At 39.7% G+C, this 24,364-nt stretch overlaps 2 protein-coding genes across 3 annotated transcripts in view; one reads left to right on the top strand and one right to left on the bottom strand.

The window, feature by feature from the left end:
* The window catches only part of LOC109916000 (arginyl aminopeptidase (aminopeptidase B)), a 34,526-nt gene extending 26,080 nt beyond the window's left edge, over nt 1–8,446 (top strand). Inside the window, exons 9-11 of the mRNA XM_020515687.2 lie at nt 1,553–1,777; nt 6,126–6,268; nt 6,937–8,446. Of these exons, the coding sequence (XP_020371276.2) occupies nt 1,553–1,777; nt 6,126–6,268; nt 6,937–7,083 (515 nt within the window). The 3' untranslated portion in view covers nt 7,084–8,446. The remainder of the gene's footprint in view (nt 1–1,552; nt 1,778–6,125; nt 6,269–6,936) is intronic.
* A 4,724-nt stretch (nt 8,447–13,170) lies between these two features.
* timm17a (translocase of inner mitochondrial membrane 17 homolog A (yeast)) overlaps nt 13,171–24,364 on the bottom strand; it is a 22,115-nt gene continuing 10,921 nt past the window's right edge. For both annotated transcript variants that reach the window (XM_048611978.1, XM_048611979.1), the window contains exon 6: nt 13,171–14,226. In XM_048611978.1, the coding sequence (XP_048467935.1) occupies nt 14,156–14,226 (71 nt within the window). In that variant the 3' untranslated portion in view covers nt 13,171–14,155. The remainder of the gene's footprint in view (nt 14,227–24,364) is intronic.

Below are 24,364 nucleotides of genomic sequence, written 5' to 3'. Positions count from 1 at the left end.
GCCTGCTGTGTTCATCCAGCTCTACGCCTTGGAACTGCAGATGCTGGAGAATCTGAGATAACTACTATCTCTAATCTTTCCTTCTAATTGCTTTGTCATAGGATTTGGTCAAATAACCATTCTCTGTAATTGCGTTAGAAGCAGTTCATTGTTTCTCAAGGAAGGAAACTATAACTATACACAACATATTAAATTTGGTCTCAGCAATACCCTGCACAACCGTAGCAAAACTTTCCTACTTTTATGCTGTTCGATAACCATGCTACAATCTCCTTAATAATAGATTCCCAATGACTAAATGACCTGTAACTGCCAACTTTGTCTCCCTACTTTTTTTGCAAAATAGCAAATGTAACTCAATTCAATCTGATGACACCTTAACAGAATCCAGCGAACTTTGGAAAATGCATCTAAATCAACAGCCATATCTATTTTCCATGACTGATCTGTATTGGTGTTTATTGTATGGCATATGCAATGTACTTAGAATCCCCTTGCCTGCACAACTGTGGCTCTGTCTGACTTTGGACAGACTGTAACTTCCGTTTCTTCCTTGCATTTGATCTAAGCTATGGTAAGATCATTCCCTCAATGTGAATCCTATCCATCAAATTCATCACTTCTGAGGAAAAGGAAGTTACTTCAGCCTATTTCACAGTTACATTAAGTAAAGTTGGCATCTTGGGTGGAAGACTATTTTTTGATAACCTAACTCCTTGATATTGGTGGGAGGAATATGGCCTAGCTCACTATCCTAATAGTTTATGTAAAATCAAAATACAGTAACAGCACCTTTTTTCTGCTTCAATAAACCAGCTTGCAGTTTTATACCAAACTACTGAGTGACTATAGGGACATGTTTTTGATGCAGATCTTGCTTATGATTAAGTACTTCAAGAGTTTCATGGTGTTTTTGTGAATATGAGAAAGGATCAGTCTGTTTGAAGCATAAATGTCTTTCCCAGTTTGTGCACAAATTCCCCCTGTTTGTCAGAGCTCATGCATTTGTTTTCTCTGTGTGGTAGTTGATGGAACCAGCGCTGCATTAAGACTGCCGATAGGGAGCCTCTTAGGACTTTGCCACAATCCCTGATTGACAGAGGGCCAAATTTTCTTTCACTCGCTGGTCTTAGACAATTTTTGGAAAAACACTCAATGCTGGCTAACACATCTGAGCATGTAGCCTACTTCTAATGTAAACATTCGCAGAAACCAGAGTTGCATTGAAGGAAGGTCAAGTTTAAAAATTCCATGATATTTTTACACTGACAATGCTGAGCAACTTCACCAAGTTTAAAAAAAAATCACAATGGAGTATACATTCCAGGATATTATATAGTCATACATTTCTATTTATAAACATTTTAATTGAGGGATCAGAAAAAGTATCTTCCTGTCATGCAGATAACTGTGAATATTGAAAATAGCATTCGAGTGACACTGAGGCAGCAGAATCAAACAGTAGTCAAGGTTGAGACCAGGGCGAGGGAATGTTTGAATTGAATGTTCTTGTGCATTGGTTGATGAACAGTCTTATTTTCTTTCCATTGAGGCTTTGAATTTGACTGCTGGTTGAACACTCCTGGATGGCCACCTTACCTACCGGACCTTTCATCTGGTGATACTTTGATGAAACCTGCAGAAAGCTTGGCAAATCTGTGGCTAGCTGCAGATCTGAACATGGATGCTATCAAAGCCATTGATATGTCATCATGGAAAACCTACCAGATAGTGTACTTCCTTGATAAACTCCTGGAAAAATCACCTTTACCTCGAGGTAATAATTCATGATTATACCTGTCACATAACAAAAGTTTAGAAATTCCTAGTTACTTAGAGTAACATATGAACCATAAACAGCTTCGACAACATTTAGACCAAGGCCAGTTACCATTAAATTCCTGAAAGGACATATTTTGAATCTTTAAAATTGTATATGAATAAGCAATGAATTAGATGCAGTGCTCACGTAAAGTGTTATGATCCAGCTGGTGGCCTTTCAAAGGAAATTCAAATACCTTGTACCATGTCTTCACCAATCGATTTACACCACAAGATTTCATTGCACTCCGCTTTACATCCTGCTTCTCCTGCCCCCCAGAATTTGTTTTTAAATGCATAAATATTAACATTTTCTAATTTTATAGAAGCCACCCTAAGTATGCCACTGTCCTCTAAAAAATTTTTCAGTGACAGCTGTTCTCAGGTAAAGCATCCATATCTTCTCTCCTGATTGTGGATGGTCAGTCCCTTTCTATTTGGTTACTTTTCCCACAATTCCAGGCTAATCTGCTTGCTTTATTTGCATCGAGGCGCTACAAGATCTACTGTAAATTTTTACAACTGTTGTTCTCCAGATTCAAACTGAGATTAAGCCTCACTCGCTTTCCCATGATGAATTAGCGTTTTACTCTGTTCAGTGTGTGGGTCTATCTGTCATTTGTTTTGACTAATTTCTGTATGAGCTGCAGTCCACACTGCAACCAAAACTTTCTCAGCAAACACCAAGATAAATTGAAAGCAGAGTATCTTCTTAAATATCATCTAGCTCCATGTGGCATATCCTGCTCTGGGCTGATGTTTCGATTTACAATTTCTTCTTTGATCTGATGAAACAAATGAGTTTTACAGCTGTTCTGAGGAAAGGGTCACTAGACCCGAAATGTTAACTGATTTTTTCTTCACAGATGCTGCCAGACCTGCTGAGCTTTTCCAGTAGCTTCTGTTTTTGTTCCAAGTTTTACAACATCTCAGAGTTCACTTAAGCGCTTTTAAAGTAATTTAGCTTTACCTCCCAAACACAAGTTTTGAACTGCACTTCTTGTAACCACGGCAGATGCTTTATATCCAGTTCTTTAAAAAGCAAGTAAGCCAACTGCTATTCCATACCCCTCTCTCAGATCATTTTAACTTGCAATTTGGATGTTATATTCCTAAAACCCATAAACTACTAGATATTTGCAAGATTATTCAAATGGATACATTTTAAACAGTTGACCATTGAGCTCAATATGATTCACAGTCTATTCAACCTCTCAAGCCTGTTCTGTCATTCGTGACTGATCAGATTTTTAGAATTATTACTTGAGTTAGCAAACACTACTTTCTGTGAGAGTTCCACACACTTAATCTTTAGGATAGTATGGCCTTGAGCAGTGTATAAGTTCTAAACCTAAGGATCAATTCATAGTGAATATTAAAGGGCAAAAATGATCTGTAGTTATGTCATCCTTAGTACAATGGTAGTGCTGTTACCTCTGAGTCAGAGTTTGTGCATTCAACTCCGTTCCAGATATTTAAGCCCGTGGTCTGGACAGTTCTTGCACTAACTGAATAAATATTGACAGGGTCCTTATTTCACTTCAGAGTCATAGTCATATAGTGTGGAAACCGACACTTCGGTCCAACTAGTCCATGCCAACCATGTTCCCAAACTAAACTAATCCCACCTGCCTGCATTTGGCACATATCCCTCCAAACCTTTCCAATTATATACTTATCCAAATGTCTTTTAAACTTTATAACTGTATCTGCATTTACAACTTCCTCTGGTAGTTTATAAATATATAAATAAAGGCACAACATTAGTCACCCTCCAGTTCCACACTAACCACTGTGATTTAAAAAAAAAAGTTGCCCCCATGTCCTCTTTAAATCTTTCTCCTCTCAATTTAAAAATATGCCCCCTAGCTTTGAACTTCCCCACCTTAGGGAACAGACCTTTGCTATTCACCTTATCTATGCCCCTAATGATTTTATAAACCTCTATATGGTCACCCCTCTACCTTCTACACTCCAGTGAAAAAAGTCCCAGCGTCTCCTTACAACTCCATTCCCAGCAAAATCCTGGTAAATGTTTTCTGAACCCTCTCATATCCTTCGTATAACTGGGCACCCTCTCACCAGTGTTCTGTATAACCTGAACATGACATGTTAACTCTTATACTCCAAGGTCTATGCAATGAAGGCAAGCGTGCTAAATGCATTCTTAACCACCCCTGTCTACCTGTGACGCAAATTTCAAAGATTTATGTACCCGAGCCCCTAAGTCTCTCTTCTACGACGCTACCCAGGGCCCTACCATTAATTGTATAAGATTCGCCTTTGTTTATTTTACCAATATGCAATATCTCGCATTTATCCAAATTAAACTCCTCTTGCCACTCCTCAACTCATTGACCCAATTGATCAAGATCGCTCTGTAATCTTAGATAACCTTCACTGTCCGTTATATCACCAAGTTTGGTGTCATCCACAAACTTGCCAACCATGCATCCTAAATTCTAATCCAAATTATTAATACAAATGATAGACAAAAGTGGACCCAGTACCACTCCTGTGGAACACCGCAGGTCACAGGGCTCTAGTCCAAAAAAAAATCCTCCACCATCACCCTCTGTTTCCTACTATCAAGTCAATTTTGTTTCCAATCGGCAAGCTGCCCCTGAATCCCATGTGATCTAACTACTAATTAGTCCATCGTGCGGAACCTTGTCAAAGATTTTACTAAAGTCCATATAAACAACATGTACTGCTCTGCCCTTATCAATCTTTTTGATTACTTACTCAAAAAAACTAAGTTTGAGACACGATTTCCCTCTTAAGCAATGCTGACTACCCTTAATCAGTTCTTGCCTCTCCAAAGGCATGTAAATCCTATCTTTCCAGAATCACTTCCAACAACATACCCACCACCAGTGTTAGACTCGCAGATCTGTAGTTCCCAGGCTTCTCCCTACAGCCTGCCTTAAATAAAGGCACAATGTTAGTCACCCTCCAGTTCACCGGCACCTCACTCATGGTTATAGATGATAGCTGTGCTAGTGGCCTGCAATTTCTTCCCTAACTTCCACAACATCCTGGGATACACTTGATCAAGCCATGGACATTTATCCATGTTTGTTTTCCAAGACTTTCAGATACATTAGGGACATTTAAACAACTCATGGATAGGCACATGGATGATAGTAAAATGTAGAGTATGCAGGGTAGATTGATCTTGGAGTAGGATAATAGGTTGGTACAACATCGTGAGCTGAAGGGCTTGTACTGTGCTGTACTGTTCTATGTTCTAAGACCTCCAGCACTTCCTCTTCTGTAATGTGAACTGTTTTCAAAATGTCAATATTTGGTTCCAAGAGTTCTGTAGTCTCCGTTTGCTTCTCCACAGTAAAAACTGACGCAAAATGTTCACTTCATATCTCTCCCATCTCCTGACGTTCAACACATAGACGACCTCATTGATCTTTAAGAAGCCCTATTCTTGCCCTAATTGCTGTTTTGCACTTAATGTACTTGTCGAAGCTTGTTGAATCATCCTTAACATTATCTGCCAAGGCCCCCTCGTATCCCCTTTTTTGCCCTACTGATTTACCACTTAATAATGCCCCACACCCTTTCTACTCTTCAACAGATTCATTTGATCCCAGTTGTCTTTATCTAAAGTACAACTTTCTTATTCGTGACCATAACCTCAATATCTTTTCTCATCCATTGTTCCCTACTCATACCAATCTCACTGTTCACTCTTAACAGGAACCTAATGCCTCTAAACTCTTGTTATCACACTTTTGAAAGCCCCCCTCTTGTCAGTCATCCCTTTACCTGCAAACAGTCTAATCCAATCAACTTTTGAAAGTTCCTGTCACATACCATTAAAATTTGCCTTACTCCAATTAAGAACTTTCATGGAAGGCTTATCCTATTTGTATTTCAAAATAGAATTATGATCACCACTAGTCCCAAAGTGTTCCCCTATTAACACATTGCCCTGCCTTATTTTACTGATTAAGGGGATCAAGGGTTACGGGGAGAAAGTGAGAGAATGGGGTTGAGAAACTTACCAGCCATGATTGAATGGCGGAGGAGACTCAATGGGCTGAATGTCCTAATTTCTGCTCCTATGTCTTATGGTCTATTTCCCAAGAGAAGGTCAAGTTTTTGCTCCTGTAGCAGGTAGAATTAAGTAATATCAGATGGATATGCATATGTAAGTAGCTGGTGAGAGGCCATCATGACCAAGTAGAATATCATGTTAATCAAAAACAGTATTGAAGATAACATTAATTATTTTCATAACTTTAACGTCTAGAACAAAATTTGAAAGCTGATTTTTTTTTTTGTAGGTAATACTGAAAAGCTTGCTGAAATGTATCCAAAAATATCCAAGGCTAAGAATGCTGAACTGCGTTTTCGATGGGTGCAGATTGTTATTAAAAACCACTACGAGGATGCATTTGATGAAATCCAGAATTTCCTCCATAGTCAGGTATGTGCATGAATAAGTTACACTGAAGCTTGTAATCCCTTTACACACTGTGTTCAACGAACTTACTCAAGTTTATGAAAATTCTAATTCTAAAAACATGCTGGATAAAATATAAAAATTGAGTAATTTCAAGGTGCATTGGAAACTTGTCAGATAAATAATGGTAAGTGGAAGAATGAGATCAGACAGAGGTGAATTGAGAATGTGTTTTGGGAAACATAAGGAAACATTGAGAGGAGAAAGACTGGGATCACTGAGAAAGATGGATTGTCTAAAGAAAACTAAGATTCAAGTGGTTTAGGAAGATAATGCAATTATATTGGAGAATGAAAATAAGCATACAGCTGGGACTGAGATATAATCTGCAAACAAGATTGTGGCACATAGAAAAATGTTTGATATGGAGAGTTACGAAGATCAAGATAGGGCAATATTTCTTCTGCTTTCTGCGTCAAATTTTTTACTTGAATATAATACAAAAATGCTCATCATAAACAAAACTGTTAAATGACTAGAATTATTTTTAAATGACCAGAAAAGTCATTAAAGTGATCAGTCTTCACAAGCAGTGTATCTATAAATCCAATGTTAATTCTGTGCTACAAAATGTTTGAAATACTAGTGCATTTCATCATACTGAAAATTTTGTCATTGTGCCCTATTCACAGGGAAAACAAAAGTATACTGTTCCTGTTTATCGAGCGATGTGGTCTAAAAGTGAAAAGACACGTAAACTGGCACAGGAGATTTTTGCAGCCACAGAGAAGCAGCTCCACAAAAATGTTCAAAATTATGTGAAGAAGATTTTTGTCTAACACTTTTATGATTCATCCTATAAATGATGAAGTCTTAAAATTCTTAAAAATTTTCTATTTTACACTTTTTTAAATTTTCCAGCAGACTGTTTTGAATATTCATATTTCAAAATGTCCAACTGTTAAGCATAATTATGCCTTCAAATTTATGTTTATAAAATCAGGTAAAATCAGTGATTGCTTTTGAATCTGTAATCTCTTCGTTAATGAAGTACAAAATTTCCATGTTTCAGTAAGGAGTCCTCAATTTAGTATTTTCCTTAATAGGTTTGACCTGTTAAAGCTAGTAAATTCAACTGTTTGTTGATCCCACAGATTCACCTGTAATCACTTTTACAGTTAACTTAGAAAATTAAAGGTGTATCAGAGAAGTGTAACCAAGATTTGAATCCTGAATTGAGGTCCTAGCATCCAAACATTTTGATCTCTTTAGCGAGTGCATCTATTTAGTATATTCTAATCTTTGTCTTTTCAATCTAATCACCTGGCTGTGAATGAGCTTCAGAACAGTATGATGTAATATTGCTTTTGACAGTTGTCTGTGGGGATGACGAAGAATGTTAGGAGAATCATTACAAAAAACCTAGCTATATCTCCTGCAAGCTTGTCAACCAATAGACTTCTCCAGCATTCAAGGTCCAAACCAGAAGACTAGGAACAATGCTCCTAAACTTAGGTAAATTTCTAAATTTTATAGGGAATCTATTACATTTAAAAATACACAACAAAGTGAAAAACATCATGACTTTCTCGTGAAGGAGTGAACACCCAAAGACTTCCTGAAGCAACTTTGAGGGGACCAAATTTCTAATAAACTAAGATTTTAGTATTCAAAATTTAGTATTTCCTGTGTAACATGTGACGATCTTTCTGTGTTAAAGTAGTAACAATCATTTTACCTGCATAAAATTGTTTTCAGACACACTACCTTGTTATGAGTGGAAAATAAAATGTGTTCTTGGACGGGTGTAAACTAACCCTGAAATAAGGGGCACAGTGGTCATCTGATGTCATAAGGATATTGGCCACAAGGATGCAGATAATTGACTCACTAAGCTAACTGCTCCTAGAAATCAGGTACGTCAGGAGGTCTTCATAGGGTGATCTTTGATATTTTCTCCAGATGGATGATGGACCAAAAGAAGAGGAAGATTTCCCAACTTTAATGAGAACAACACATTTTGTTCCTGTCTGTCGTCTGATATCAGTGAACAATGCCCATATCATGGATACATACTTTTCGTTGTCTAATGAACTAATGTATCAAATCTAAATTGCTGCTTCTAAAGAAACTCAAACACAATGAATTGTCAAATGCCAGGATTGGATAATGATCATGAGTAAAAAAATTCATTTAAAACCATTTTTGGAACTTTTACTGTCCAAAAAAATTTCACTAAGTAAAAAAAATACAGAAAGGAGAGAGTGTTTTTCATATGGAATTTGTGTGAGAGGTCTTTCCAGGTGTTTGTCAAGTGCTGATGGTTCTGGAGATGGATTTTTTTTTTCTGTTTGCATGGATGAAACTCTGAAGATTTTTCTTTTCAACATGTTTATCATAGGTGTTTAACTATCAACAGGGATCAGCATTTCTTTTCTCTGACTGTTATTTGAAAGCTGACAAAGGATTTGAGGAGGAGGCTGAATACAGTTAATGAGAGGTTCAACCACCTGCTTGATTTCTAAAATTTTAAATGTTTTTTCCTCTTGCATGCTTAAGGTTAAAGTCTGAGGGTAAGGAATGTAGTTTTTTTTTACATCTAAGGTTCTGTTCAGAGCTTCATTATAGGCTTAGTGTCACTGAGGGCATACAGGAAACAGTAATAGTTCGAAGACTTAGGTGGTTACATGGCAGGATCAGTCACATGGGTCACTGTCAAGAAAGGTAAGGTAGTGTGGCTGTTAGTTTCAAGCAGATATTCTATTTTTGGGTTCTGTTGAAGGGGATAATCTCTGAGGAAAACAAGTGACAGTCTGATCTTGGGCACTAAGAATGAATCTTATGTTAAGTGAGATTTAAAAGAATAATTGCTATAGGGGCTCGCCTGTCAGAGGCACACAGGAGATTCTGCGGCTGTGACCGTGAGAGTTGAAACATATTTTCAAAGAGGAGAGTGAGAAACCAAAAGTTGTTGTACACATTGGTAAGAACAGCATAATTAGGGAAATGGTTAAGGCTTTGTAGAGTGAATATGGGAGGTTAGGTAGAAGGTTAAAAAGTGGAACCTCAAAGGTCATAATATCTGGTTTATTCCTGGTCCCACGTTCTAGTGAGAGTAGAAATAAAAACATACGATAGAAAAATCAATGCCTTAAGAGATGGTGCAATGTACAAGGATTTAATTATTGGATAATTGGGATTTCTTCTGGTGAAGAAAAGGCCTGTTCAAAAGAGCTTCACCTCAACTGGAAAGGAACCAAAATCCAGGTTGGGAGATTTGAGAGTTCTATTTCAAGAGCCTTTTAAACTAATGGTGGTTGGTGGAGTGGGTGGGTGTGCAAGGGAGGAGAAAGTAAGCAGGATGATGGTAAATATCAAAAAAGGCAGACAAGCAAGTCAGAGAACAAAGTAACTCTGAAGCATTACACCGCATTTATTTCAATGCGAGGTGTCTTACAAGTAAGGATAAACTGAGGGCATGTATGGGACTGGAATAGCTTAGCTATGACAGAAACTTTCCTGAGGGAAAGACAGGATTGGCAGCTCAATGTTCAGGCTTTTAAGTTCCATAGGAAGGATCAAAAGGGAGGCAAGAGAGGAGGGGTGTGGCATTTTTAATTAAGGAAAACATTACTACCATACTTAGGATATTTGAGGGATTGTTCAGGTGGAATTTAGAAATAAAGGTATGAGCACCTTGATGGGATTGTATTGTATGCCTCCCCCCAAGTAGTTGAGGGAAAATTGAGGAGCAAATATATAGACAGATCTCAGATATATGTAAGAATAGGGGATTTTAATTTTCTAAACAATGACTGAGACTTCCATAGTGTTAAGGGCTTGGACGGTGAGGAATTTGGTAGATGTGTTCAAGATAATTTTCTTTATCAGTGTGTAAATGTACCTACAAGAGATGCAAAATTTGACCTTTTCTTGGGAAATAATGCAGAGCAAGTGATCAAAGTGTTAATAGGGGAATACTTAAGGATTAGTGATCATAACTCTTAGTTTTAAAATAGTTATGGAAAAGGAATAAGGCTTTCATAAAAGTTCTTAACCACTAAAATTTGCCTTAGTCCAGTTATGAGACAGGAACTTTCAAAAGTGGATTGGAGCAGACTGTTTGCAGATAAAGGGATGACTGACAATTGGGAGGCTTTCAAAAGTGTGCTAAGAATTTAGAGGCATTCTCTTCCTGTTAAGGCTGGTAAGAATAGGAAACAATAGATGAATAAAGATATTGAGATTATGGTCAAGAATAAGAGTTGCATATTAAATGTAGACAACTGGGATTGACTGAACCTTACAATTGTTCCAAACCCTTTATATTTTAAGAGGAAAATTAGGAGGGCAAAAAGGAATATGATAGCCTTGACAGATAAGTTTAAAGATAATCCAAAGAGGTTCTACAAGTACATTAAAAGCAAAAGAGCAACTAGGGAGAGAATAAAAGATCAATGAGAACATCTGTGTTGAACCTCTGTTGGGAGAGATACTAAATGAATATTTCACATCACCTTCTATTATGGAGAAAGTTGTGGAGGCTGGAGAACTTTGAAAGTAAATAATGATGTTTAGAAAACAGTTGAAAATGGGGTGATGAGAGCCTGATGGTGTTATTGGTGTCCTATTATGCTAAAGACCCAGATAATGTTCTGGGGACCCGAGTTCAATCCTGCCATGGCAAATGGTAGAATTTGAATTCAATAAAATTCTGGAAATAAGAGTCCAATGATAACCATGAAACTATTGCTGATTGTCAGAAAAAGAAAGTTGTGGTTTACTGATGTCCTATAAGGAAGGAAACTGCCATCCTTACCTGGTCTGGTCTACACGTGACTCCAGAACCACAGGAATGTGGTTGACTCTTAACTGCCCTCTGGGCAATAAATGCTGGCCTAGCTAGTGATGCCCTCATCTCATTCATCTCATCAATGAATGAAAAAATAAATTCATGTTACAGAAGAGGAAGTGCCAGTGGACTTGGAAAACAAAGGTGGATAAATCTCTGGGATTCTTCAAGTATATCCCAGGACATTGAGAAGTTAGGGGAGAAATGATGGGGTCCCTAATCACAATGGGTGAGGTACTGGAGGGTGGCTTTATTTAAAAAAGGCTGTAAGGAAAAGCCTGGAAACTGTAGACCTGTGAGCGTGACAGTGGTGGGTAAGTTTTGGACGTGATTTTGAAAGATAGGATTAACGTACGTATAGAGAGGCCACATAGTCAGCGTAGCTTTGTGCGAGGGAAATGTTGTCTCACAAACTTGACTGAGTTTTCTGAGGATCTACCCAAGAATGTTGAAGAGGACAGAGCAGTAGACATTGTTCGTTTATGTGGACTTTAGTAAGGCTTTTGACAAGGTTCCTCATTGTAGACTAATTAGTAAAGTTAAATCACATGGGATTCAGGAGAGCTTGCCAATTGAATACAAAATTGGCTCTATGGTGGAAGACAGAGGGTGGTGGTGGAGGAAGGTTATTTTTTGGACTGGAGCCAGCTGACTGGTAGTTTCCCACAGGTATCGGTACTGGGTCCACTTTTGTTTGTCATTTATATAAACAATTTGGATGAGAATTTAGGAGGCATGGTTAGTAAGTTTGCAGATGACACCAAAATTGGTGGTATAGAAGACAGGTTATCTAAGGTTACGAAGAGATCTTATCAATTGGGCCAACAAACCAAGTAGTGGCAGATGGAATTTAATTTGGAGAAATACGAGATATTGAATTTTGGTAAAACAAACAAGGACAGGACTTATACAAGTAATGGTAGGGCTTTGGGTGGTGTTGTGGAACACAGAGACCTAGGGGTTCAGGTACATAATGCTTTGAAATTTTGTCACAGATAAAGGTGATTAAGATGACATTTAGCCTATGTGCCTTCATTGCTCAAACCTTTGAGTCTGGCATTTGGGATGTTACATTGGAGGTAGTACAGAATGTTGGTGAGGCCTCATCTGGAGTACTGGGTCATCCTGCTGTAACAAAGAATATTATCAAATTGGAGAAGGTTCAGCCGATTTACCAGGACGTTGCCAGGAATGGAGGTTCAGTTACAAAGATAGGCTGGGACTTTTTTCACTGGAAAATAGGAGATTGAGGAATGACCGTACTGAGGTTTATAAAAATCATAAGGAGCATAGATAAGCTGAATAGCAAGGGTCTTTTTCCTAGGATGGAGGAGTTCAAAACTAGGCAGCACATTTTTAAGGTGAGAGGAGAAAGATTTCAGAAAGGACATGTGGGAAACTTTGTTTTTTTGTATAGTGGTTCATATGTGGGATAAACTGCCACAGGAAGTGGTGGATGCAGGTACAGTTATAATATTGAAAAGATATTTCGCTAAGAACATGAATAGGAAAGGTTTGGAGGGATTTGGGCCAAACGCAGGCAATGAGAGACTAGTTTGATTTGGGACCGTGGGCAGAGTGGACTGGTTGGACCGAAGGCTCTGTTTCCATGCTGTACAACTCAGATTCAATAACCCCCAAAATCAAATGTTTAACTTACCAGCATGAATTGTTTCATTGTACCATTGTCTCTTGGATTTTTAATTATCAACTTGTACTGCAGATGTAGATCTAATTTGCTGGCAAACATTCATCAATAATAATTGTTTGCACCGGTACTTGATGTTTTTAAGTTATGGGCTAAGATTATGGAATCTCAGATCAACCTTCATCTCACTGAATATCAAGAGATGTGAGGGAATAAATGGCATCTTTGATCTTAATGGAACTATGGCCAATGGGAGTTTTTCAACCAGCCTTGGATCTTCATTGTCTTCCAGCTTGAACGTTGTAGTTCATTGCATTTATCTCCCAGACATTGTGAAAATACCAAAATAAGACTGCACTTCCTGACAAGTCAAGTCAAACCAGCTGTTGGATTATCCCAGACATAATAAATTTAAGAGGTAGGAGAAAAATTTAAATTTTATATTTATTGAGGATATACTTTCAGAATATTTTAAACAAATGTTCTAAACACACTGGTATTCTTCTTTGTGCCACAATTATTAACTCAATGGAAATTTGGTTAGGTACAATCAAGTGACAAGTTGCTTGATGTACAACTCAGTTCAAAGTATTGAAGGGCAGTGTGAAAGTGATAAATGACACATTAAATTGAAAACCCAATTATGTTAGGTCATAAAAAGGGTTTTTTTTAAAATAAGTGCCCAAATTCCAAACTTTTTCTTCTTACTATAAAAGTAATTTTTCTCTAGCCCAAGTGCATCAAGTTGAACGATAAATAATGCAGGTCAAGTAATTATCACTAAATTAGCCTAATACATCCAATTAAGATATCTAGCAAAATACATTTGGCACAAAAGTTTCATAAGACAAGTGCCCAAAGTATTAAATAAATTAAAACAATGAACGATGATTCGGCCTTAAGTTTTTAATGTCATGAGATGCAACATCTTTTCCCTCAATGTTTTGTGACTTGTGTCCATTCAAATCTGTTTGAAAAGTACTTTGGAAGGAACTGGCTGTTCTGATTATATTTGCTGAATATGAAATGACAAAGGGCAAATGTCAATAGATTTTACCATAGTTTACATATACATTGACCAGAGATTTCTATAAAACTCAGGCATAAAGATAATCTTGGACTACATAACAATTGCTGATAAGGACCTTCATATCAAAGTAAAATATGGGATATACCATATATACATATATTTCAAGGCCATTGGCAGAAAATTATTTTATACATTCTCAAACTTTCCACAATGGCCTTTTCCAATCACACCAGTCCTGCAATAACTCAGATCAGCCACCTTAAAATAAATTGTAACGTGACTACATGTAAGATGGTGTGCTCTTCACAGATGTCTGGAGTGACTTATTTGTTAACATATCTTCTCAGCATCCACAAAGCTAGAAGTACTGCAATGGATTTGTCACTGATATTGTCGATATTCACCAAATGATGGAGTCTGTAGCTGAGTTGGGTCATCTACAAACTGTGGACCTACAAAGTGAAAAGAAAACTTCAGTTTCATTTTTTAAAAAGCATTTTGCTCTAGCTTCTCTGTGGTAACTGCACAACAAACTGATTATTGGTTTTAGTTCAACCCTCAAATTAATTTTATACACTTCTAATATGATCCAATGCAAATGAAAGTAATTGTTAATGTACTAATTTGCAAAATTCTAAAGTTATCAAACATGGCAATTTCTTTAGAGTTCATTGGTCTTTTCAAACCAGTTTATATTGTAAAAATATAAACCTGTATGCAATCTTATTATTTATATCTATAAATTGACTTCATTTTTACTGCAATGGTTAATAGAAAATCATTCAAATCTGGCCTACACAGCACAAGGTAGTTCCTTTGATCTTTTTACTGATTTGTTTAATCCTAATCTTCCCAGGTCTACATAACAATCAAGGATCATCCTTTTTACCTAGCTGCTAAGTTTAAAGAGCCAAGACTGAAGTTCCTTGTTGAGAGCTTCTGCATAGGGTGTAATTGGTGATCCAGGTCCAAATTTACAGTAGGTTTTGGAAGTTATTTTGGTTCCAAACTCTGCCCAGTCATTTACATATCATTGGAAAGAAAACCTTCCATGAATCAGCACAGGTAGATAGGGTTTTACAACTGAATTTTTAATTGCATTACAAACATGCATTATTTAAATGGAGAAAAACAAAGGGATTTGTTGGTACTTGTGCATGAAACAAAATTAGCACACAGCTGCAGCAGGTAATCAGGAAGATGAATGGAATGTTGGCCCATATTTTAAGGGGGTTGAAATGTAAGAGAAGGGGAATCTTACTGCAACTGGAGAAGCTGCTGGGGAGACGACATCTGGAGTACTGAGAGCCATTTTGGTCCCCTTATTTAAGGAAAAATTTTATTGGAGGCAGTTTAGAGACAGTTCAATAGGATGATCCCTTGTATGGAGGGATTATCTTATGAGCAATGATTAAACAGACTGGGACTCTACTCTCGGAAGTTACAAGAATGAAAAGTGATCTCAATAAAACATATAGGATTCTTAAGGGGCTTGACAGGGTAAATGCTGAGACAATGTTTCTCCTCATGGGAGGGTCTAGGACAAGTGGGCATAGTCAATTAAGAGACACCAATTTAAGGCTGAGATGACGAGAAATTTCCTCCGAGGGTTGAGTGTCTTTGTAACTCCTTGCCACAGACAGCTGTGAGGGCAAAGTCCTGGTGTATATTTAAGGCTTAGATGGATTAATTTTCAAATCAGTAGAAGAATCAATGGTTACAAGGAAAAGGCAGGAAAGTGGATGAGAGGAATATTACACAGAGCAGCCATGATCCGATTAAAAGGTGAAGCGGGCTCAAGTAGCAGGACAACCTACTCCTGTTTCTAATTCTTTTCACCTCGATATATCTCGGAGTGGTAATCTGGTACAGAGATAGTAGGAACTGCCGATGCTGGAGAACCTGAGATAACAAGGTGTAGAGCTGGATGAACACAGCAGGCCAAGCAGCATCAGAGGAGCAGGAAGGCTGACGTTTCGGGCCTAGACCCTTCTTCAGAAATGGGGGAGGGGAAGGGGTTTCTGAAATAAATAGGGAGAGAGGGGGAGGTGGATAGAAGATGGATAAAAGGAGAAGATAGGTGGACAGGAGACAGATAGGTCAAGGAGGCGGGGTTGGAGCCAGTAAAGGTGAGTGTAGGTGGGGAGTTAGGGAGGGGATAGGTCGGTCCAGGGAGGACGGACAGGTCAAGGAGGCGGGATGAGGCTAGTAGGTAGGAGCTGGGGGTGGGGCTTGAGGTGGGAGGACAGGTTAGGGAGGTGGGTACGAGCTGGACTGGTTTTGGGATGCCGTCGGGGAAGGGGAGATTTTGAAGCTTGTGAAGTCCACATTGATACCATTGGGCTGCAGGGTTCCCAAGCGAAATACGAGATGCTGTTCCTGCAACCTTCGGGTGGCATCGTTGTGGCACTGCAGGAGGCCCAGGATGGACATGTCATCCAAGGAGTGGGAGGGGGAGTTGAAATGGTTCACGACTGGGAGGTGCAGTTGTTTGTTGTGAACCGAGCGTAGGTGTTCCACAAAGCGGTCCCCAAGCCTCCGCTTGGTTTCCCTGATGCAGAGGAGGCCACAACGGGAACAGCGGATACAGTATACCACATTAGCAGATGTGCAGGTGAACATCTGTTTGATGTGGAAGGTCTTCTTGGGGCCTGGGATGGGGGTGAGGGGGGAGGTGTAGGGGCAGGGGTAGCACTTCCTGCGGTTGCAGGGACAAGTGCTGGGGGTGGTGGGGCTGGTGGGGAGTGTGGAGCGGACAAGGGAGTCATGGAGAGAGTGGTCCCTCCGGAAAGCAGATAAGGAGGGGGAGGGAAAAATGTCTTTGGTAGTGGGGTCAGATTGCAGATGGCGGAAGTGTCAGAGGACGATGCGTTGGATCCAGAGGTTGGTGGGGTTGTACGTGAGGTTGTACGTGAGGACGAGGGGGATTCTGTTTTGGTTGTTATTGCAGGGAGGGGGTGTGAGGGATGAGTTGCGGGAAATGCGAGAGACACGGTCGAGGGTATTTTCGACCACTGTGGAGGGGAAGTTGCGGTCCTTGAAAAACGAGGACATCTGGGATGTCCGGGAGTGGAATTCCTCATCTCGGGAGCAGATGCGGCGGAGGCGAAGGAATTGGGAATAGGGGATGGCCTTTTTGCAGGAAGGTGGGTGAGAGGAGGTGTATTCTAGGTAGCTGTGGGAGTCGGTAGGCTTGAAATGGATATCGGTTTCCAGGTGGTTGCCAGAGATGGAAACAGAGAGGTCCAGGAAGGAGAGAGAGGTATCGGAGATGGTCCAGGTGAACTTAAGGTTGGGGCGGAAGGTATTAGTGAAGTGGATGAACTGTTCGAGCTCCTCATGGGAGCATGAGGCGGCGCCGATACAATCATCGATGTAACGGAGGAAGAGGTGGGGGATAGGGCCAGTGTAGCTTCGGAAGAGGGATTGTTCCACGTATCCTACAAAGAGGCAGGCATACCTTGGGCCCATGTGGGTACCCATGGCCACCCCCTTTGTCTGTAGGAAGTGGGAGGAATTGAAGGAGAAGTCGTTAAGGGTGAGGACGAGTTCAGCTAAGCGGATGAAGGTGTCAGTGGAGGGGGACTGGTCGGGCCTGCTTGACAGGAAGAAGTGGAGGGCCTTTAGGCCATCTGCATGGGGAATGCAAGTGTATAGGAACTGGGCGATCATGGTAAAGATGAGGTGTTGGGGACCAGGGAATTGGAAGTTTTGGAGGAGGAGATGGCGTGGGTGGTGTCACGAATGTAGGTGGGGAGTTCCTGGACCAAGGGGGAGAAAATGGAGTCGAGATAAGTGGAGATGAGTTCGGTGCGGCAGGAGCAGGCGGAGACAATTGGTCAACCAGGGCAGTCAGGTTTGTGGATTTTGGGAAGGAGATAGAAACGGGCGGTGCGGGGTTGGGGAACGATGAGGTTGGAGGTCACCTGAAGTGATGAGGTTGTAGATGGTTTGGGAGATGATGTTTTTGTGGTCGGGGGTGGGGTCATGATCACGGAGGCCGGAGGAGGTGATGTTGGAGAGTTGGTGCCTGGCCTTGGCGATGTAGAGGTCAGTGCGCCATACTGGTAATCTGGTAGTTTTATTTATGCAGTTGAAAGGGAGCTGGAGGAGGAGGGCAATATATCAATGGCATAGGTTAAACAAGGATGAGGTCCTGAAAGCAAAATATAGGCAGTTAGGAAATAAGTTGAAAAGTATGAGCTCATAGATAATGATCTCAGGATTACTACTCGTACCATGTGGTAGTCACAGTAGAAATAGCCACATATCAGATAAATACAGGGTAGGGTTTCAGATTCCAGGAACAGGCTTACAAGTGGGCAGGACTGTGACTGATGTCCTAGGGCAAATATTTACTAATGTGGTTGGGATGTTTAAACAAGAATTGCAGGGGAGTTGGAACATAGGAATTAAGAGCAGGAGTAGGCAATGTAGCCCTTCAAGCCTGCTCCATCATTTAACACGATCACGGTTGATCTTATCCTGGTCTCACCTCCAGAACCCTGCCTGCTTCCCATAGCCCTTTATCCCACTTTTCATGAGAAAAGTCTATTTCTTTCCTGAATCTGTTGATTGATTCTGCCTCTGCTGCACTCTGGGTCATTGAGTTCCACAGACTCACGACCCTCAGTAGTAGTTTCTCCGCATCGCAGTTCTGAACCTACCTTCTCTCACTCTATATCAATGACCTCTTGTTTGAGACTATCCCACATGGGGGAACACCTGATCAATGGCCATTTTATCAATCCCCCTTATAGCATTTTATATACCTCAGTCAGAACGTCCCTCCCCCTCCCATTCTCAACTCCAGCAAGTACAAGTCCTAGCTATTCAACTGTTCTTCATACGACAGCCTTTTCATCCTGGAATCAATCTGGTGAACATCCTCTGAACTGTCCCCAGTGCCACCACGTCATTCTTCAGGTAAGGAGATCAAAACTGGACATAATACTCCAGATGTGGTTTCACTAACATCTTGTATAATTGTAACAACACTTCTTTACTTCTATAATCCAGTCCGTTTGCAATGAATGCCATGATTGCAGTTGCCTTTATTATATACTGCACCTGGATACCTACTGTGTGATTCATGCCCAGATCCCACTGGTGTACCCTCTCCCTTTTAGTTTTCTGGCCAAACTGGACAACCTCATACTTATTCACATTAAACTCCACGTGCCAGATTCTGGCCAATTCTCCTAGCCTATCAATATCTACCCACAAACACACTTCATCACAGCCTGTTTTCCCACCTATTACAGTATCATCCGTGAATTTTGGTATGTTGTACTCTATCCTTGCTTGCAGATCATTTACACAGATTGCAAATAGTTCAGCTCTGACAATTGAACCCTGCGACACCCCACTAGGTAGAGTTCACCATCAGAGATGGCCCATTTAACCCCTGCTTTCTATCAGTCAGCCAATCCTCTAGGATCTAACCTTCTGGATCAATCTTTTATGAGGCATCTTATCAAGTACCTTCTGGAAGTCTAGATATGTCACATTCATCGAATCCCCATTATCCGCTTTGGTGGTTACATCCTCAAAGAACTCCAGCAAGTTTGTCAAGCCCAACTTGCCCTTCATTACACCGTGACACTGGTGAAGTTGCTTTGTTTTCGCAAGTGTGCAGATATCTCCTCCTTTTATAATTAACTCCAGCAACTTCCTTGCTACAGAGGTCAAACTAACTGGTTTATAGTTTCCCTTTTTTTAAATAATGATATCACATCAGCATGTTCCCAAACCGCCAGTACCTTCCCAGAATCCAGGAAATTTTGGAATGTCATAACTAATGCATCCAATATCACTACCACCATCTCCTTTAATACCCTAGAGTGCAAGCGATCAGGCCCTAGGGAGTTATTTGCCTTCAATTCCAATAGTTAACTAAATACCCTCTCCCTAATCATAGTCATTTCACCAAGCTCCTCTGTTTTAACTGCAGTTTTTGGGAAGAAATATCTTCCACTGTGAAAACAGAGACAAAATATTGGCTTAGTGCCTCTGCCATAGGTTGGAACCTAAGTAGGATGATAAGTGAAAGAGAAACAAGGATGACAATAAAAGACAAAAAAAAAATCAAAGCCATTAGGCAAATAGGTCCACATTACAAAGAAAAGTTAGGATGATTAACAAGCTTTGTATTTCAATGCACCAACCATTCGGGATAAGGCAGACGAACTGATGATTCAAATTGGGGTAAATAGATATGATTTCACAGCCATTATGGAGCAATAGATGGTTACAAAGAAATCAGAACTTAAAATTCAGGGATATTTGACCTTTCAGAAAGACAGGAGGAAAAGAAAAGGTGGTGGGATAGTACTGTTAATAATATGAAATGAAAACAGTTGTGATACACGACCTAAGCTCAGACGATGCAGAATCCATTTAGGTTCAGGTAAATAACAGCAAGGGAAAGAAGACATTGGTAGGAGTAGCACATAGACCCAAAACAGTAGCCACAACGTAGGAAAGGGTAATAATGTCAACAAATAATAGGAGCATATTAAAAAGAAGCAATAATTACGGGCGTCATAGTCAGAGTCATACAGCACGGTAACAGACCCGCGGTCCAACTTGCCCATGCTGACCAACTTTCCCAAACTAAACTAGTCCCATTCGCCTGTGTTTGGCCCATATCCCTCTAAACATTTCCGATTCATGAAACTGTCCAAATGTCTTGTAATTGTTGTAACTGTACCTGCATTTACCATGTCCTCTGGCAGTTCATTCCACACATGGACCAACCTCTGAAAAAGTTGACCCTCAGATCCCTTTTAAATCTTTCTCTTCCAACCTTAAAATTATGGCCACTAGTTTTGAACTCCCCATCCTAGGGGAAAGACCTTTGCTATTCATCATATCTATGCGCCTCATGATGTTATAAACATCTATAAAGGTCAGCTCTCAACTTCCTACACTCCAGTGGAAAAAGTTCCAAGTCTATCCAGTCTCTCCCTATAACTCAATCCCTTTAGTAAATCTTTTCTGAACTCTCGCCAATTTAATAATATCCTTCCTATAGCAGGGTGACCAGAATTGTACATGGTATTCCAAAAGAGGCCTCACCAACAACCACAACATGAGATTTTAATGTTTGTGTTTATTGGGTCAATCCAGTTGGAAAGGGTAGCTACAACAAATTTGTACAGTACAATTAGGGATGGCTTCTAGAGCAATGTGCCATAGAGCCAACCAGAGAGCAGGCTATCCTGGATCCAGTAACAGGTGATAAGGCAGGTTTAATAAACAACCTCCAAGCAAAGGATCCCCTAGGAAACAGTGATCATAGCATGATGAATTTATTATTCAGTGTGAGTTTGAGAAACAACTAAATTTAACTTAAATGAACGGAACTACAATAAAATGAGGATAGAGTGCGAGCTAAAATGGACTGAGCAGATAGATTAGCAGGAAGGACAGTCAGCAAGCAGTGGAAGACACTTAAAGGAGGTAACACATGACTGTCAGCAATATTATATCCCAGTAAGTAAGACAGATTCTAAGAGAGGGATAAACCAACCATAGCTAACCAATGAAGTTAAGGACAGTATAAAGCAGAAAGAAAAAGCATAAAAGGAGATAAAAGTCAATGACAGCTCCAAAGATTGGGATAAATTCAGAATCCACACAAGGAGGTCTAAAAAGATGAAAAGAGAGAGAAAACAAACGAGGGCAAATTAGCCAGGAATATAAAAATTGACAAGAAAAGCTTCTTTAAATATATGAAAAGAAAGACTGGAGTCAAAAGTGAGCATAGGCCCATTTGAAAATGAATCTGGGGTGAACTGTAGCAAACAAGATATTTTGTATCAGTTCTTACAGTGGAAAATACTTTGAACATCCCACTAATACTCAAGAACACAGAGAAGGGATTAGGTACAATCACTAGAGAAGCAGTACAAACTACTACAGTACACAAACTAATGGAGCTAATGGCAGGTAAGTCCTCTGTCTGTGACAGCTTGCATCCAAAATTCCTAAATAAAAGCTAGAGATAGTGGATGCATTAATTGTAATTTTCCCAAAATCCTTGGACCCTGGAGAAGGATTCGAAAACAGCTGATGTGATACCCCTATTCAAAGAGGGAGATAGACTAAAAGCAGGTAACTATAGGCCCATTCACCTAACATCTATTGTTGGAACAATGTTGGGATCAATTACCAAGGATGTCATCACAGAACATTTGGAAAATCAGAAACTAAGCAAGCAGAGTTAACACGGTTTCATAAAAGGGAAATTGATTCTGACAAATTTATTACAGTAAATAAAAACTGAAAAGAACTGCGGATGCTGTAAATCAGGAACAAAAATATAAGTTGCTGGAAAAGCTCAGCAGGTCTGGCAGCATCTGTGAAGGCAAAAAAACAAGAGTTAACGCTTCAGGTCTGGTGACCCTTCCTCAGAACTGATGGTGGCTGGGAAAAAGTCAGTTTATAAACTGACATTTTCCAGCCACCATCAGTTCTGAGGAAGGGTCACTGGGCCCGAAACGTTAACTCTGTTTTTTTTTCCTTCACATATGCTGCCAGACCTGCTGAAATTTATCATTTGAACAAGTCTCAATCAGAGTAGACATAGGAAAAACAGTTGATGTGTTGGATTTGGACATCCAGGTGGTGTTCGACAAGGTACCTCATGAAAGATTAAGTCATAAGAGCCCATTGTGTTGGAGGTGTATATTTATGTGGATGGAAAATTGGTTAATAATCAGGAAATGAGTGGGAGTAAGGGGTTCTTTTCCAGGTTAGCAACCTGAGCAGTAGGCTTCCACAGGGATCAGTGCTGGGATAACTATATATGGATCACAATATACATTAATGGCTTGGAGGAAGTAAGAAAAGTACCGTAGCCAAATTTGCAGACAACACAAAAATAGGTGGAAAGGCAAGTTAGGAGGGGGGATACAAACAGTCTAAGAAAGTAATGAGCAAAAAGTTGGCAAATGGAACATAATGTGGGAAAATGTGAAGTTGTACATTTTCAAAGGGAGGAAAAAAGCAATTATTTAAATAGAGAAAAGCTGCAACACAAAGAGACTTGCGGGTACTTGTGCACAAAACACAAAGCTAGCACGCAGGTGCAGCAGGTAATCAGGAAGACAAATGTAATATTGGCCCTTATTTCAAAGGATTTGGAGTACAAGAATAGTGAAGTCTTGCTGCTATTGTACAAGGTGCTGGTAAAACTACATCTGGAGAACTGTGAGCAATTTTAGTCCCCTTATTTCAGGAAAGGTGTTATTTCATTGGAGGCAGTTCACAAAGTTTACTGAATTAATGCTCCCCAACATGGAGGGATTATCTTATGAGCAAAGGTTAAACAAGTTGAGACTCTACTCACTGGAATTTAGAAGAATGAGAAGTGATCTCATTAAAACATATAGGATTCTTAAGGGGCTTTGCAGGGTAAATGCTAAGAGGATGTTTCCCCACAAGAGAACGCCTAGGAACTTAGACATAGTCTCAGAATAAAACGGGGTGTAAGTTTAAGATTGAGATAAAGAGGAATTTCTTCTGAGGGTTGAGTGCCTTTGGAACTCCTTGCCACAGACAGCTATGGGGGCAAATAGATTCTTGTTCAATAGGATTACGGGGAGAGGATAAGAAAGTGGACGTGAGGAATGTCAGATCAGGAATAGCCTCACTGAATGGTGCAGCAGTCTCGAGGAGCGGAACGACCTATTCCTGTTCCTGTTCCTGTTTCTTGTCGCCTTGATACGAGTACTAATCGAATAGTTTTATTTACACAGCTGAAAGGAGGCTTACCATAACAATTATTTCCAACTGGTGTCTAGAACATCACCTGTGAATATTCCAAACTTAAACAGTGGGAGAAGACTTAACTTCAGAACCAAGTATTAATGACTTTAGTGTACAGCAGTTTTGAAGCAAATTTAAAAATCCGACAGATTCTCAGGGAAATCCTTAAAATAGTGCAACCTCGCAGAAACTCCAAGCCCCTGTGGTTGCATGTTTTTGGGGTGGGGAAGGGAGTTCTCAATTATACGTAGATCACATGTGATGTACTTGCGTCTCATGTCTGAACACAGCTGTAAAAGGTTGGATATCCTTGACGTGAAGCATTTTTAGTTCAATTATTTTACCAACTGGAATATTTTAGCATATGAAAAACAGTAGAATTTGTACAACAACAAAAGTAATTCAAATAAAATTACAAAACCAAACTGCTATTTATGTTTTCTGGACAGTATACTTCAGGTATAATTATGACAAAAATGCAATATAAATGGGGTTATTAGATTTGAAGTAATATCCATTTGCAAAAAGCAAAACTGATATTTGCAACAATAGTAACATTTGTACTGTATGAAATAACAAAACGTTTTGATTATCCCAATATGAATGAACACTGATACATGGACATAACTCAATCTGGGAAACAGCACAAATGACTCTGCACCAACTGCAAAAGGATGGGAAATTGCCCAAGGGAAGAACCCTAGCACTGTACCTCCTATAGATAACAAGGTGTACAGCTGGATGAACACAGCAGGCCAAGCAGCATCAGAGGAGCAGGAAGGCTGACGTTTCGGGCCTAGACCCTTCTTCAGAAGG

This window comes from Rhincodon typus, chromosome 25 (genome assembly GCF_021869965.1).
Source record: "Rhincodon typus isolate 14 chromosome 25, sRhiTyp1.1, whole genome shotgun sequence".
Lineage (NCBI taxonomy): Eukaryota > Metazoa > Chordata > Chondrichthyes > Orectolobiformes > Rhincodontidae > Rhincodon > Rhincodon typus.
This window is presented reverse-complemented; position numbering and strand designations above follow the sequence as displayed.